This window comes from Chinchilla lanigera, unplaced genomic scaffold (genome assembly GCF_000276665.1).
Source record: "Chinchilla lanigera isolate Chin_1 unplaced genomic scaffold, ChiLan1.0 scaffold00091, whole genome shotgun sequence".
Taxonomy (NCBI): Eukaryota; Metazoa; Chordata; class Mammalia; order Rodentia; family Chinchillidae; genus Chinchilla; species Chinchilla lanigera.
Genome location: NW_004955492.1, coordinates 2,827,833 through 2,841,211, shown reverse-complemented (window position 1 = coordinate 2,841,211; position 13,379 = coordinate 2,827,833). Strand labels below are relative to the sequence as shown.

The window sequence follows — 13,379 nt, the reverse complement described above, 5'->3', positions numbered from 1 at the left end:
ATATTCCACAGTTTTCTTTATTTATCTGCTGATGGCCATATAGGCTTCTTCCAAGATTTAGCTATTATGAGTTTTACATTTTAGTTTAAAACAGAATTTTGCTATATTGCTTAGGCTGGTCTTGAACTTGCAATCCTCCTGCTTCAGCCTCCTAAGAAGTATTTTTGTATAATTTTATGTGGTTAGTATTTTATTTTATTACCTTTACCATTTAACCTATGCTTTGGGAAATAACTTGTCATTTCCTCGGAAAATTAAACATAAGACTTACCATGTGACCTAGCAATTCCACTTTCAGGAATATACCCAAGAGAAAGGAAAATAAAACTTGTCCATACCAAGATCAACTACTTGCTCTAGGCACTATTACAGGCACAAGAAGGATAGTAGTAAACCAAACACACACACACACACACACACCGGTGCATGTGTCCATGCTGTTATGGAAGGAATGGTTAAGTCTAAGAACACCTTTCAAGATGAGCAAGCAATTCTTTTGATTGAGGATATATCATGTTTCTACTTTTAATACTCCAGTTTCACCCATGAAAAATCTATATGATTTAAATAGTTTAGAATATATCTCATCTGAAGAAAGTATGTGCTCTGTATTGGTCAGCTTTCCTGTTGCTGGGACAAAATACCTGATACTTGCAATTTAAAGGAGGAGAGGATTATTTTAGCTTACAGTTTGAGAGGTTTCAGTCTATGGTTGCCTGGCTCTGAAGGAGACACATCATGGTGGAATGACAAAGGGGAAAGGAGCCAACAAGAAAGGGCCAGGGACCAAATACAGTACCCAAAGTCTTGCCTCCATGACCCATCCAGACATATCTAGACGTGTGCTTCACCAATCCCCTTGGTATCTCTCAAATCAATTATTTATTATTATTATTTTTTTTGTTTGTTTTTTTTCTGGTACCGGGAATCGAACTCACGACCTTGAGCTTGCCAGGCAGGTGCTGTGCCGCTGAGCTAAATCCCCAGCCCCTCTCAAATCAATTAAGTTGACAATCTAGATCAACTGTAATGTGCTCAAAAGAAGTGATTTGGCTTTAGGTGTACTCTGGCCATAGGCTTAACAAAAATAAAATGACCTGAACTAAGCATACAGTGTAACTCCTACTGCAACAGAAATTGGAGTAGCCTTTTGATTTTGCTAGGGAGAAAATGCCATTTATATTGTTTGTTTCATGAGCTGTACATACCTGCATGGAAACATGGGTGGTTGTGGCTGGAGGTTTTGGGAACTGTGAAAGATCATAAGTGGGTAATTTACACCAGAGGTATTCTGTTCACCTACCCCTGACTAAGAAACTGATCATAGGACAGAGGTGAGAGCTGATTAGCCCTAAGCAAATCTTTCTGGCTTCTTGAGCCAAGTTATTCAGTTGTAAAAGGTGGTTGGGAATTTCCCAAAGGGTGTGCAAATTCTGAAAGAAGAGTATCTCAGGGGGCTAGGGATTTAGCTCAGCGGCAAAAGCGCCTGCCTGGCATGCGTAAGGTCGTGAGTTCGGTTCCCGGTACTGGAGAAAAACCAAAAAAAAAAAAAAAAAAAAAAAAAAAAGAGTATCTCAGGTTCACATTGAAACTACATGTCAAAAAGAAGTACTCAAAACCTTAACTGAGGATGGAGGAGACGCATTTTAAAATACATGACAGACACAGATTCTGATCCAGAATATCTCTGATGGTCCTTTCCTAATCTCAATGCCACTCCCTCTCCTGTTCCACAGATCTGTTGACATCTTAGAGTTGACAGAACAGGAGGAGTTGCTGAAATTTCACTATCACACTCTCCGGCTGTACTCAGCGGTCTGTGCCCTGGGGAACCACCGGGTGGCCCATGCCCTTTGTAGCCACGTGGATGAACCTCAGCTGCTCTATGCCATCGAGAATAAGTACATGCCTGGCTTGCTGCGCTCGGGCTACTATGATCTGCTGATTGACATCCATCTTAGTTCCTATGCTACTGCCAGGCTCATGATGAACAATGAATTCATTGTCCCCATGACCGAGGAAACCAAGAGCATCACCCTCTTCCCTGACGAGAACAAGAAGCATGGCCTCCCTGGCATCGGCCTCAGTACCTCCCTCAGGCCACGGATGCAGTTTTCTTCCCCCAGCTTTGTAAGCATCAGTAATGAATGTTACCAGTACAGTCCTGAGTTCCCCCTGGACATCCTCAAGGCCAAGACCATACAGATGCTTACAGAAGCTGTTAAAGAGGGTAGCCTCCACGCACGGGACCCTGTTGGTGGGACCACCGAGTTCCTCTTTGTGCCTCTCATCAAGCTCTTCTATACCTTGCTAATCATGGGCATCTTTCACAATGAGGACCTGAAACACATCCTGCAGCTGATTGAGCCCAGCGTGTTTAAGGAAGCTGCCTCTGTGGAGGAGGAGGGTGATGTGCTGGAGAAAGAGCTCGGTACCGAAGACCCAAAGCTGGAAGGAGCAGGGGAAGACTGTGCCAAAGGGGGTAAGGGGCCCAAGGAAGGCCTACTCCAGATGAAACTGCCTGAGCCAGTTAAACTGCAGGTAAGCGGAAAGAAGAGTGGGAATTCCAGCACTGCTAAGTACTAAAGTCTTAAATTTTGCCTGTCTCTCAGTCTGTCTGTTTGTTTATCTCTCTGGGTATGTGGAGTTCTTCGTCAAATTAACTTGCCTCTCATTCTTATCCCTCCTATGCGTTTCTGCAAATGTATTTCACTACATGATGTTGGCGTGACTGACGTCTGAGGCCCTTAGCCTCAGACGTCTCTTTCCCACCTCTCTTTCCCACCTTAGCATACTTGGTCACTCGTGCATGTGACCATTCTTATGTAGCAAAATGCTCCTCCCTGGCGAGTTTACGAGGAATCAAAGACTGCCTGTCTTTGTGCTCATCAATGTGCATGGAATGTCTTTTCTTTATGCCTCTGTATTTCATTAGAATCACTGTGAATTTGCATGGTTGGCCTGGTTTTTGCTCATTCCCTCCTTCAGCACTAATACAAGTGAAACTCTGGCCTGTTTTCCAAGCCAAGAGAAGCAAGTGGATGTGAGCCTGGCTTTGGGAAGCTCACAGTCTATGAGAAATAATGCTAATTTCTGTATTTCCTTTGAAATATGTTATTGGTAACTGCATTAAATACTCTGAAGTAAAAGAGTGGATTACCAGAGGGAAGAAAATTTGGATTATAGTTGGGAAGGGGGAAAGGCCTCTCAGAGGTAGTGACTTTTGAACTGAAGACAAAGCAGAGGGAGGGATAGGATCCCCCCATAGAACAGACAGCCTGGGAAGGTCCTGGGGCAGGAGAGCCCAGCTGGCTGCTGCAAGGAAAGTGATAAAGGAAAAGAGGTGGGAGTCTAGTTGTGGCTCACTGGCAACCTGCAGTCAGGCTGGTCCAGACCTGAGAGGTTGGTGATCGTGCTGAGTTGGTAAAAGAGATGGAGAAGTGAGTGGGCACAAGGTGACTCTAGAGAATGACAGAAAATTCTCTCCCCAGAGTGGCCAGAAATGCTTATATTGGATTTGGAGACAGGCAGGGTTTTTTTTTTTTCCCCCAGTACCAGGAATTGAACTCACAACCTTGCGCTTGCCAGGCAGGCACTGTGCCACTGAGCTAAATCCCCAGCCCCAGACAGGCAGGGTTTTAGAGTCCTCTTTAATACCACTGTGGATTTGTATCATAGTTGGTATTAAATGGATATAAGTATTTTCCTAAGTTTGGGAGAACATGATTTCATGGACATGTTTCTGCCAGCATACTGTATCAGTAAAAAATCCCTTTTCCTATGAGAAAACACTCAGCTATCCAGACACTGTAGTGGACACCTGTAATCCTAGCGCTCTGAGAGGCTAAGGCAGGGGGATTGCAAGTTTGAGTCCAGCCTGGGAAACTTAACCAGTTAGTGAGAAGGTCACAAAATAAAAAGGACAGGGGTGGGGTGCAACTGGTGAATGAACCTCGAGCAAAGGGTCCAATCCCCTGTACTAAAGGGGGGAAAAAAAGAAAAAGAAAGGAGAGAAAGAAGAAAAATAAGAAACACCCAGCTCACTAATGAGTAAGCACTCTTCCCTTAATTAATTTGCATGCTTGCATATAAAGTGTGGAGTTTTAGAATTAGTACAGGAACTCTGATGTCATCAGGAACCAGATCCTAGTGTCTCTCTGCTCTGTGATGCTCAGACTGTAGTTTTCCTGCTAAGAGATGTCACCACGTTCCTTGTCCAGGAACCAGGTCATAACCAGTTACATGTACTTTGAAAAGGAAGGCGTTCTAGTCACTTATCAGTGGTGGAAGCTCTTCCCAGAGAACCCTAGGAAACTGTTCCTTATGACCCATTTGCCACATCACCTGGGGCTGCAGGGGAGGCTCAGGAGTAAGTGTCCACCGAAGGGACATGTACTGGCCACTTTGATTTAAACAAGTGACATTTCATCCCCTGGTACTGAGCACATTGCTGCCCACATAGAATGAAGAATATTGTTCTTAAAGGAGAAGAATGAGCAGCTGAACAGCAATGATGATTTGATGTGCATTAACTATTAAAAGGTTTATTTTATGTTATTTTGTCTTCTTAGATGTGCCTATTGCTTCAGTACCTCTGTGACTGCCAAGTCCGGCACCGGATAGAAGCCATTGTAGCCTTTTCAGATGACTTTGTAGCTAAGCTCCAAGACAATCAACGTTTCCGATATAATGAAGTAATGCAAGCCTTAAACATGTCAGCTGCACTTACAGCCAGGAAAACCAAGGAGTTCAGGTCGCCACCCCAAGAGCAGGTATAGAAATGCAAGTAGATTCTTTCTTTCTGCTTTGGATTTTAGTTCATTGAGGATCTGTTGCAATGCTGTATCATAATTATAATCTCCTGTTCTGCTTAAACTAGTCGGGTTGATTCAGTCAATAGTCATAGTTTCACCAAAAAAATTACTTGGTTGTTTTAAACAAAAGAGAGACTTACTTAAAGATACTGAAGATGCCAGCTACATCACAGTTGTTTTGAGAAGCTCAGAATGCCAGAGTCTAATGTTTTGTAAATAGTACAGTATCCCACCACAGATGGGTCTTCTTTGGCTGACAAGCATTGCCCTTGACACCTCAGACACAATGCTAGCTGCTTTCCATTTGATCCCTCAAGGAAGAACCAACTGCCTCTGCCACTTTGTGTCCCAGAAGGTCAATCACCTTATTTGAAGATGTTTTTCTCATTACCTCCAGACCCGGGTGTCTTGAGGAGGGAGTGGAACCACCATCACATGCCTGAATCAGAGAATAACCTAGGCTGGGGTTGAGAATTTTCTGGAATCTGCCACAAGATGGGATGCAGTGTGGAAAATTACCAAGATGGAAGGAGATTGAATCAAACACAAATCACAGATGTTTTTGCTCTCTCACCTTATCATTTACATCTATATCCAAATTAGCTCAGAATGAAAGTGTTTAGGGACACAATTTATATTTTCTCACCAGAATGTAATTTCTTTGATGCAAAGCATATAGAATTTTGGGTTTCTTTTTTTTTTTTTTTTTTTTTTTTTTTTTGTATAAGTGGTGTTTTCTGAGCAGAAAACAAGGCTAGTCTCTGTCTATTAAACAATTATTTGGAGACTTCTGCATCAGGAAAGATAGAGTGCATATGTTCTCTCCTATTCTTCTAAGTACACTAAGATCCTGGGTATTACACATACGGCAACACAAAGAGCTATGCAAAGTTGAGAGAAACGTGACTGGCTGTGGAACCCAGGGCTCCAGGAGTGATATGGTGATGAGAGCCTTGGGTTTCCATTTTGCCCCTTCTCTACCAGACTTGAATATGAAGAAGGCTGCGTCTAGGGAGTGCCAGTAGCATATCAAGGAAAATCTTAACCAAAGCCTGATGTCAGCAGACAGATGTGTAAGACAGGGAGAGCTTAGCAAGACAAATCTTTTAGATAACAACTGCACTGCTATAGCCAAGCCCCACTCCATCCTCGCTGGCCAGCACTGAATGGGAGCATTGATGTCCACTTTCACTGGGCTGTAATGAGGTATCTCCCAAGGAGGGAGCTCTGGTTCTTATCCTCAATAGTGGTAACAAGGTCTGCTCTTTCCAAAATGTCATAAGAGGGTGTGAAAGAAGTAACAAGACACTCTGACCCTGTCCAGCAAGAAGATGTCAATATAGGAGTAGCAGGGAACCAGAATTCTACCCCTGCCCAGCGTGTATGGCCCTTTCCCTGAGTCCTTCCCTTCTCCAGCAGGAGTGGGGCATTCTGATCCTTCTCTGTGTCTATCATTTTTCTCTGAACAGTTTCAGAAGAATCTAGTGAAGCTATAGGTTTGAGTAAGATTTAAAGTTTCTACTATAGTGACCAAAATGTTCAAATTTCAGTTAAATCACTGATTATACCAAGAACCAGGAAAAATGTGAATGAAAAAAGATAATCAGGATTAAGATGACAGAGATGTTAAAATCATGAAGACATTTTGAAACATTCATCACAAAACTGCTCCAAAATGCAGGAAAAAGAAAAAGAAAATCATAGCAAAGAAACAAAAGGTAGAAAGAAGAACCCAATGGAAACTTTAGATCTGAACATTACAATAACTGGTATAAAAATTAAGTGACTGGGTTTAACCATAGAATTGAGTAAGCAGAGGAAAGAATCTGGGTTGAGAACAGAATGGTAAAGCCACCTCCTTCTGAGGAGAAGAGAGAGAAAATAAACATGGCATCAATGACCAGCATGAATGAGACCGAAGATATAAACATTCATGGTATTAGAGTCAGAGAACGATAGGATGAAGAAGGCAAAAAGAAAAAAAAATTGAAGAAATAATGGTTGAAAACTTCAAATTCACTGGCAGTTGAATTTGAAGTTGGAGATTCACAAAGTTAATTAAGTCTCTACCAGAGAAACCCAAGTAATTCTATAGTAAAATACACTACAGTCAATTTTTTGAAAATTAAAGACAAAGGAAAAAAATCTTGAAAGTGACAGTGGGAGGTGGACAGCATTTCTCACATGCTGAAGATAAATACTTGTCAACCCTAAGTTTTATCTTTCATGAAAATATTCTTTCAGGTACAAGAGGGAAATTCTCAAAGAGAGAACATTATGAGAGTTTGGCTGTAGCCAGCCTGCTCTCAAAGAAAGCTAAAAGAGGTCCTTTAAGTAGAAGGAAAATGATGAAAAAAGGATGTTTGGTAAATCAGGAAGGAAAAAACAGTAATAGAAATTTAAAATATATGTAAATATAATGCATTTTTCTCTCCTTCTGAGGTATTTTATGTTTGGTAGTTCAAGCATATAGTATAAATGTCTGATAAATGTATAGATATAACATCTAAATGGATATGTTAGGAAATTTTAAGACAATTAGAAATGGAGTAAAGGGACACAGAAGGAGATAAGGTTTCTATATTCAAACTAATAAGATGTTAATATCATTAGACTCATAAGATATGTCTAAATAAAGTTAATACCCAGAGAAACTATTAAAAAAGTTACACAAAGACATACACTGAGAAATACCATGGATGGATAAAATGGGATTCTAAATATTGTTAAAGTAATCCACAAAATGTCAGCAAAATAAATCAGAGACAAGAAACAAACAGCAAATAAGATGATGACAATCTTAAATTATAGCATATTAATAATTGCATGAGTATAAATGTCTTAGTTACTTTTCTTGTTGCTGAGATAAGTAAAGATTTATTTTGGCTCACCGTTTGTAGAGGTTTCAGTCCATAGTCAGCTGGCTCCGTGGCATAGCAAAGGGACATCGCAGAGTGGACAGGAGACAGCTGAAGACAAACAGCACCAACAAAAGGAAGAGCAGCAAGTGATGGCATCAGCCCTCTTTCTGTCCCTTATATTCTATCCAGGCTACCCACCCTTAGGGCAGGCCATACTCACACTCAGGATGGGGCACCCTATCCTAGCATTGCACCATTAATTCCAGCATCACATCCTTAATCTCAGTATCACATACCTTAGATCCAGCCACCCCTGAAAAGCCCTACCTATGACCACATGAAGCTTTGGAGGGACATCTACTTACAAGCCATCATAGTAAATAATGTCCATATATCAATTAAAAGACAGAAATTGGCAGAGTGGATTTAAAATCTCAATGCAACTATGTGCTGTCTACAATAAACTCACTTCAGATATAATGATTTGAATAGGTTGCAAGGATAAAAGTTGTGAAAAGATGAAAAAAGATAAAATCTAAAAAAAGAATGACAAGAAACCAGTGATGACCACATCATATGGACTTCAGAGCCAAAAAGGAAAAAAAAAATAAGTACCAGACAGGAATATTGTATAATGATAAATGGTCAGTCTGCCAAGAAAGTTAATGGGTATGCAGTAAACAACAGAGGTGCAAAAATATGAAGCCAGAACTTTTAGACCTGAAAAGAGAAACAGTCCACAATTACACCACAGAATTTAACATCTCTCTTAATAATTGAGAGAACAGCTAGACAGAAAACCCAGCCACAATATAGGAAGACTCATCACATCATCACTTAATAGAATCTGTTGTAGAACATTCCACCCAACAACAGAAAGTACACTTTTCTCAATGCACATGAAACATTTGCAAAGATGGAACATATCCAAGACCATAACATATTTCCCCCCCAATTTCTTAGAATTAAAATGATACAGAATTTTTTCTAATCATGTTAGAATGAAATTAGAAATCAAAGACAACAAGATTTCAGAAAAATATCTTAATTCTTAAGAACTCAACAATGGAGTTCTCAACAATCCATTCAAAGAGGAAGTCTCAAGGGAAACTAAAAAATATACCAAATGAAAAGAAAATAGATGTATTACTTGTGCAATAGATGACTGACCTACAGAAGTACTGAGATGGAAATTTATGACAGTAAATGAGCACGGTTAAAATGAGGCATTTAAAATGAGGAAAACAGATCAGTAGTCAAAGATGCCATACAAAAATTTTAAATACATAGGGCAAAATATACATAAAACAAAGAGAACAAAGATGATTATGGATAAAGGCAGAAATTACTGAAATTGAAAAAGAAGGACCCAAGAGAAAAAAATGAATTCAAAATCTACTTATTTTAAAAAGGTTAATAAAGTGGACAAACCTCTAAAAAGACTGACTAAGAAAAAGAGAGAAAAGACACAAATTACACCTAATATGAATGAAGTGGGAAATCAGTACAGACCCTACAGACAGCAAAAGCATACATGGAATTTTCTTTCTTAACACACACACACACACACACACACACATGCACGTAGATGAAATGATGACTGTTAATTAACTTGATTTAATCTTTATACAGTGATAAACATATCACAATATAATATTGCACCATATGTGTATATATGTGTATATATGTAAAGTAAATTATATATATTTATATAATTTACTTTATATATAAAGTAAATCTTGTTTTAAAAATATGCATTGATGAGAATGTATACATACTTATTTTACTTTTTAAAATGTTCTTAAAATGACACAATTACAGAGATGGATAATGGATTAGAGGTTGTCAGGGGTTAAGGATGGAGATGATAAGAGGGTCTGGTCATAAAGGGGTCACAAGAAGGACTCTTGAGGCAAAGGAAATCCTTGTCCTGTGTTTTGGCTGTATCAGTGGTGATACACTGGTTGTAATATCGTTCTGTAATACAATAAATATTATTTATTTTGACAAAATGCTTTATTGTTTCTGTGTGAAGTTGAGAAGGACAGGAAAATGTTACCATTGGAGAACTGTGTAAAAAGCATGCAAGATCTCTGTTATTCCTAACAATAGCATACAAATCTGCAGTAATCACAAAATAAAAACTTCAGCAAAAAATTACAAAAACTCAATAATTTCTTAAATATGGGGTAGCATTCGTTTGTAAATTTAGTATTACTGTGTCTAAAGCTAAAAAAATGGAAGAAAGTATCCTACAACTTAATAAACCATTAACATTAGTAGATCTGTTCGTTAAGGATTCTAAAAGTATGAAGAATAGAACATATAGTAGAATTCAGAGAAAGGAATCAACGTTGTGTGACTGTTTTCCACCCCTGGTAAGCTTTGGATTTTTTTTTTTGTGGTACAAATATATTTTGTGATGGAACAATAAATAGGCAGCTATTTGTTATTTATTGGACAATAATTTGTGAACACCTGAAAACTGATTTTGAAGTCCTTTCATTTTACTTTCTTTGTATAATTCCTGAAATTTCCTTTCTTTTATCCCTGCTCTTTTTCTTTTTTGCTTTTTCTATTTTCAGATCAATATGCTTCTCAATTTTAAGGATGATAAAAGTGAATGTCCATGTCCTGAAGAAATTCGTGACCAACTCTTGGATTTCCATGAAGATTTGATGACACATTGTGGTAAGATCTCCTTGATTTACAACTGTTACTAAATGTATATTTTTAATCCATATATGGGTTCAAAACTTACTGCATATGTGAATAGTATCTCTGTTAGGAGTGTGTTAATATCTCTGTGTATTAGAACTCAGTTGGAAGTTCATATAAGAATGTTTCATATGGCAAAATGTGTGGCAATTCATGAGGGACAGAAAAATCCGAGAGGCAGTACGTCGAAGCTGAAGATGACTACTATTGTCTCTTTTTTCCCTCTTTCCTCATTGGCAGTGAAGGAGGAGTAAGAGGGGTTTGTAGTTGGGTGCTTCTGGAAGAGAGCTTGAATCTTAAGTTGCTTTAGTCACTGGCTATAAAATTTCCATCTCACTAGAGATCTGCTATATATAACGTGTGCCTATAGTTAATACTACTGTGTTGTGCACTTACAACTTTGTTAAGAGGGTAAACCGTGTGTTATATGTTCTTACAACAACAGCAACAACAACAACAACAAAACACAGAAATGCAGAAAAAGGAAACTTACAGGTGATGGAATTACATCTATTGCTTGTGATGATTTAACACGTATATGAATATGTCAAAACTTATTAAATTATATATGTTGAATATGTTAAGTTTTTAGCTATTAATTATACCCCAGTAAAACTGCTTTAGAAATAAAAGCAAGAAATTTGATTAGAAACAGTTATATTTGAACTGATTGAAGGGCCACCTTTAAGGACTGGCCTAGGAAATCTAGCGTATGTCCTTTGAAATTAATGAGTGCCTACGGAAATCTTACACTGTTTTATGTCTGTAGTCCAAATCGACTAAGAGAAATCTCTCTTCCTTTTTAAAGAAATTTCAAAATAGAATTGATGAGACTTTCTGAATATATAATTCTTTCTTCCTTTATGAAATTATATAGATAAACCCTGTCATTCAGTGAAAGAAAATGAGTCATTCTTAGACACACACACACACACACACACACACACACACACACACACACACTCTCACACACAAATACACTGCTAGTAGAACCATGCTTCTCTTATGTACAATAAAAATAAAAGATGTATTCATTATGAATGAACAGCCAGTGACTACTGAATTTATACCACATATATACTATAAAGAAAACAATACTTTAAAACTTTAGAATTATTAGTATAGATATAAAGCATTCCCTGGTTTAGGACACCTAATTGTGCCTTCTGTTTGTCTCTCAAGTTATCAAAATACAACTGAAGTTTTGGTGGGAAGAAAAGTTAGAGGTTGGGCATCAGTGATATGGTGGAGAGATTAGGCAGAGCAGGACTGCAGGTGTAGGTGGATGGCATCCAAGTCAGAGAAGCCCAAAGGATCAGCCCAACGAACATGGCTGATCTTTGCTCTGAAGAGTCTTTCACCTTTGCTCAGTCCATAATTTATCCCTGTTGTTGACAGCCCTGAATTTATGGAGCAGAAGAAAAAGACAAAGGAGGAAAACTCAATGTTGTCACATATTTTAGACATTGTTTGAAGCTATGAATGGAAAAAGTTGCAAGATCTGAGAATTATTGCCAAAATGTTTTTTTTTTCAAATAAATTCTCCTTAATTACTTTCTGTACTTTTTTTATGCTAGGGATTGAGCTGGATGAAGATGGGTCTCTGGATGGAAATAGTGATTTAACAATCAGAGGTCGCCTGCTCTCCTTGGTGGAAAAGGTGACATACCTGAAGAAGAAACAAGCAGAAAAACCAGTTGCAAGTGATGCCAAGAAGTCCTGTAAGCATATAAATGCATCCTGACTCAGTAACCTGACCACAACATTATTAATGAATGCATATTCCACTTCCATTTCCTCTTAAATGAATATGATACTCAGATTTTTTAGTGGATGAATATCACACTCCAAAAAGCCAATGAGATCATGGAGTTTACCACTTCCAAGAATCAGAATCTTAGCTTCATGCTTGAAGCTTCCAGAAGTAGCCAAGAGGGACAAACTGTATTTATAGTACCAAGGTGAGAGGTAGCAGCAGGGCATAGATGGATGGGCTTCCAAAAGAAGTGAATTAGATGTTTGATCAGTTGCTCTCAAGAGAGTTTAAATGTTGCCTTCGTGTATAAATACTATGCTTGCAGTTGACTTTCAGGTGATTGTATCAAATTAAACCTTCTTTTAAAAGGTAAAAGGTATTGTTTATAACCATCTTGTGGTTCTGAAATGTTTCCCAAAGTGTTATGCTTTTCTGGTTCATCCATATCCTATGCAGTGTGGTGGAAAACTACAGTAAACCTTTAAATGAACAAAAAATTATTACAGTAAAGCCTCATTGCCATTAATCCCCCTCTGAATACTCCCTAACTCTTTACAAAGTTCAATTAAAAAATATGGTAACTGGGGCTGGGGATTTAGCTCAGTGGCAAAAGCGCCTGCCTGGCAAGCGCAAGGTCGTGAGTTCAGTTCCTAGTACTGGAGAAAAACCAAAAAAAAAAAAAAAAAAATATGGTAACTACTGGTGCCAAGTGTGATCCGGTGAAAAGGCAGGCTCATAAAAACATTATGGTGTGTTCTCATCTACCCTATTCATCAGATGGGGCACCATGCAACTTCTGGCTGTTCCTCAACATTAAAATGACCATGAAAGGTAAATATTTTGAATGTAAATATTACCTTGAAAGGCAGATTGACTGATGGACATTGTAGCAATTGCAGAAGTGCAACTGACGCCACTCATAAAAGAAGTCTTCTAGAACTGCTCCAGAAAGTGGCAAGGGCAACGGGACAAGTGTGTTCAAAGCAAGGAATATTCTGAGAAGGATTAATGGCAATGTATCTTTCATTGTAATAACTTTTACTTAATTTAAGCATTCCCCATATTTTCTGATCATACCTCATATTTAGCTAAGAACAAAGGCTGCTACTCCTGGGAACCAAATAGACCTCTTCGCCTGTGGTTCTCTTGGGCATGGCGCAGTTGCCCTGATAGAGGCACCCAGAACTTCTGAGAGTTCCAACTTATTTTTTACTCTGAGTCTTATGATTT

General features: G+C 38.6%; 1 protein-coding gene across 7 annotated transcripts in view; it reads left to right on the top strand.

Annotated features, from left to right (window-relative positions):
* Positions 1-13,379, top strand: part of Ryr2 (ryanodine receptor 2 (cardiac)) — a gene marked incomplete at its 5' end in the record, with an annotated part of 627,916 nt that overhangs the window by 434,301 nt on the left and 180,236 nt on the right. For all 7 annotated transcript variants that reach the window (XM_013504706.1, XM_013504703.1, XM_013504705.1 and 4 more), the window contains 4 exon segments: positions 1,737-2,541; positions 4,572-4,772; positions 10,261-10,366; positions 11,971-12,114. In XM_013504706.1, the coding sequence (XP_013360160.1) occupies positions 1,737-2,541; positions 4,572-4,772; positions 10,261-10,366; positions 11,971-12,114 (1,256 nt within the window).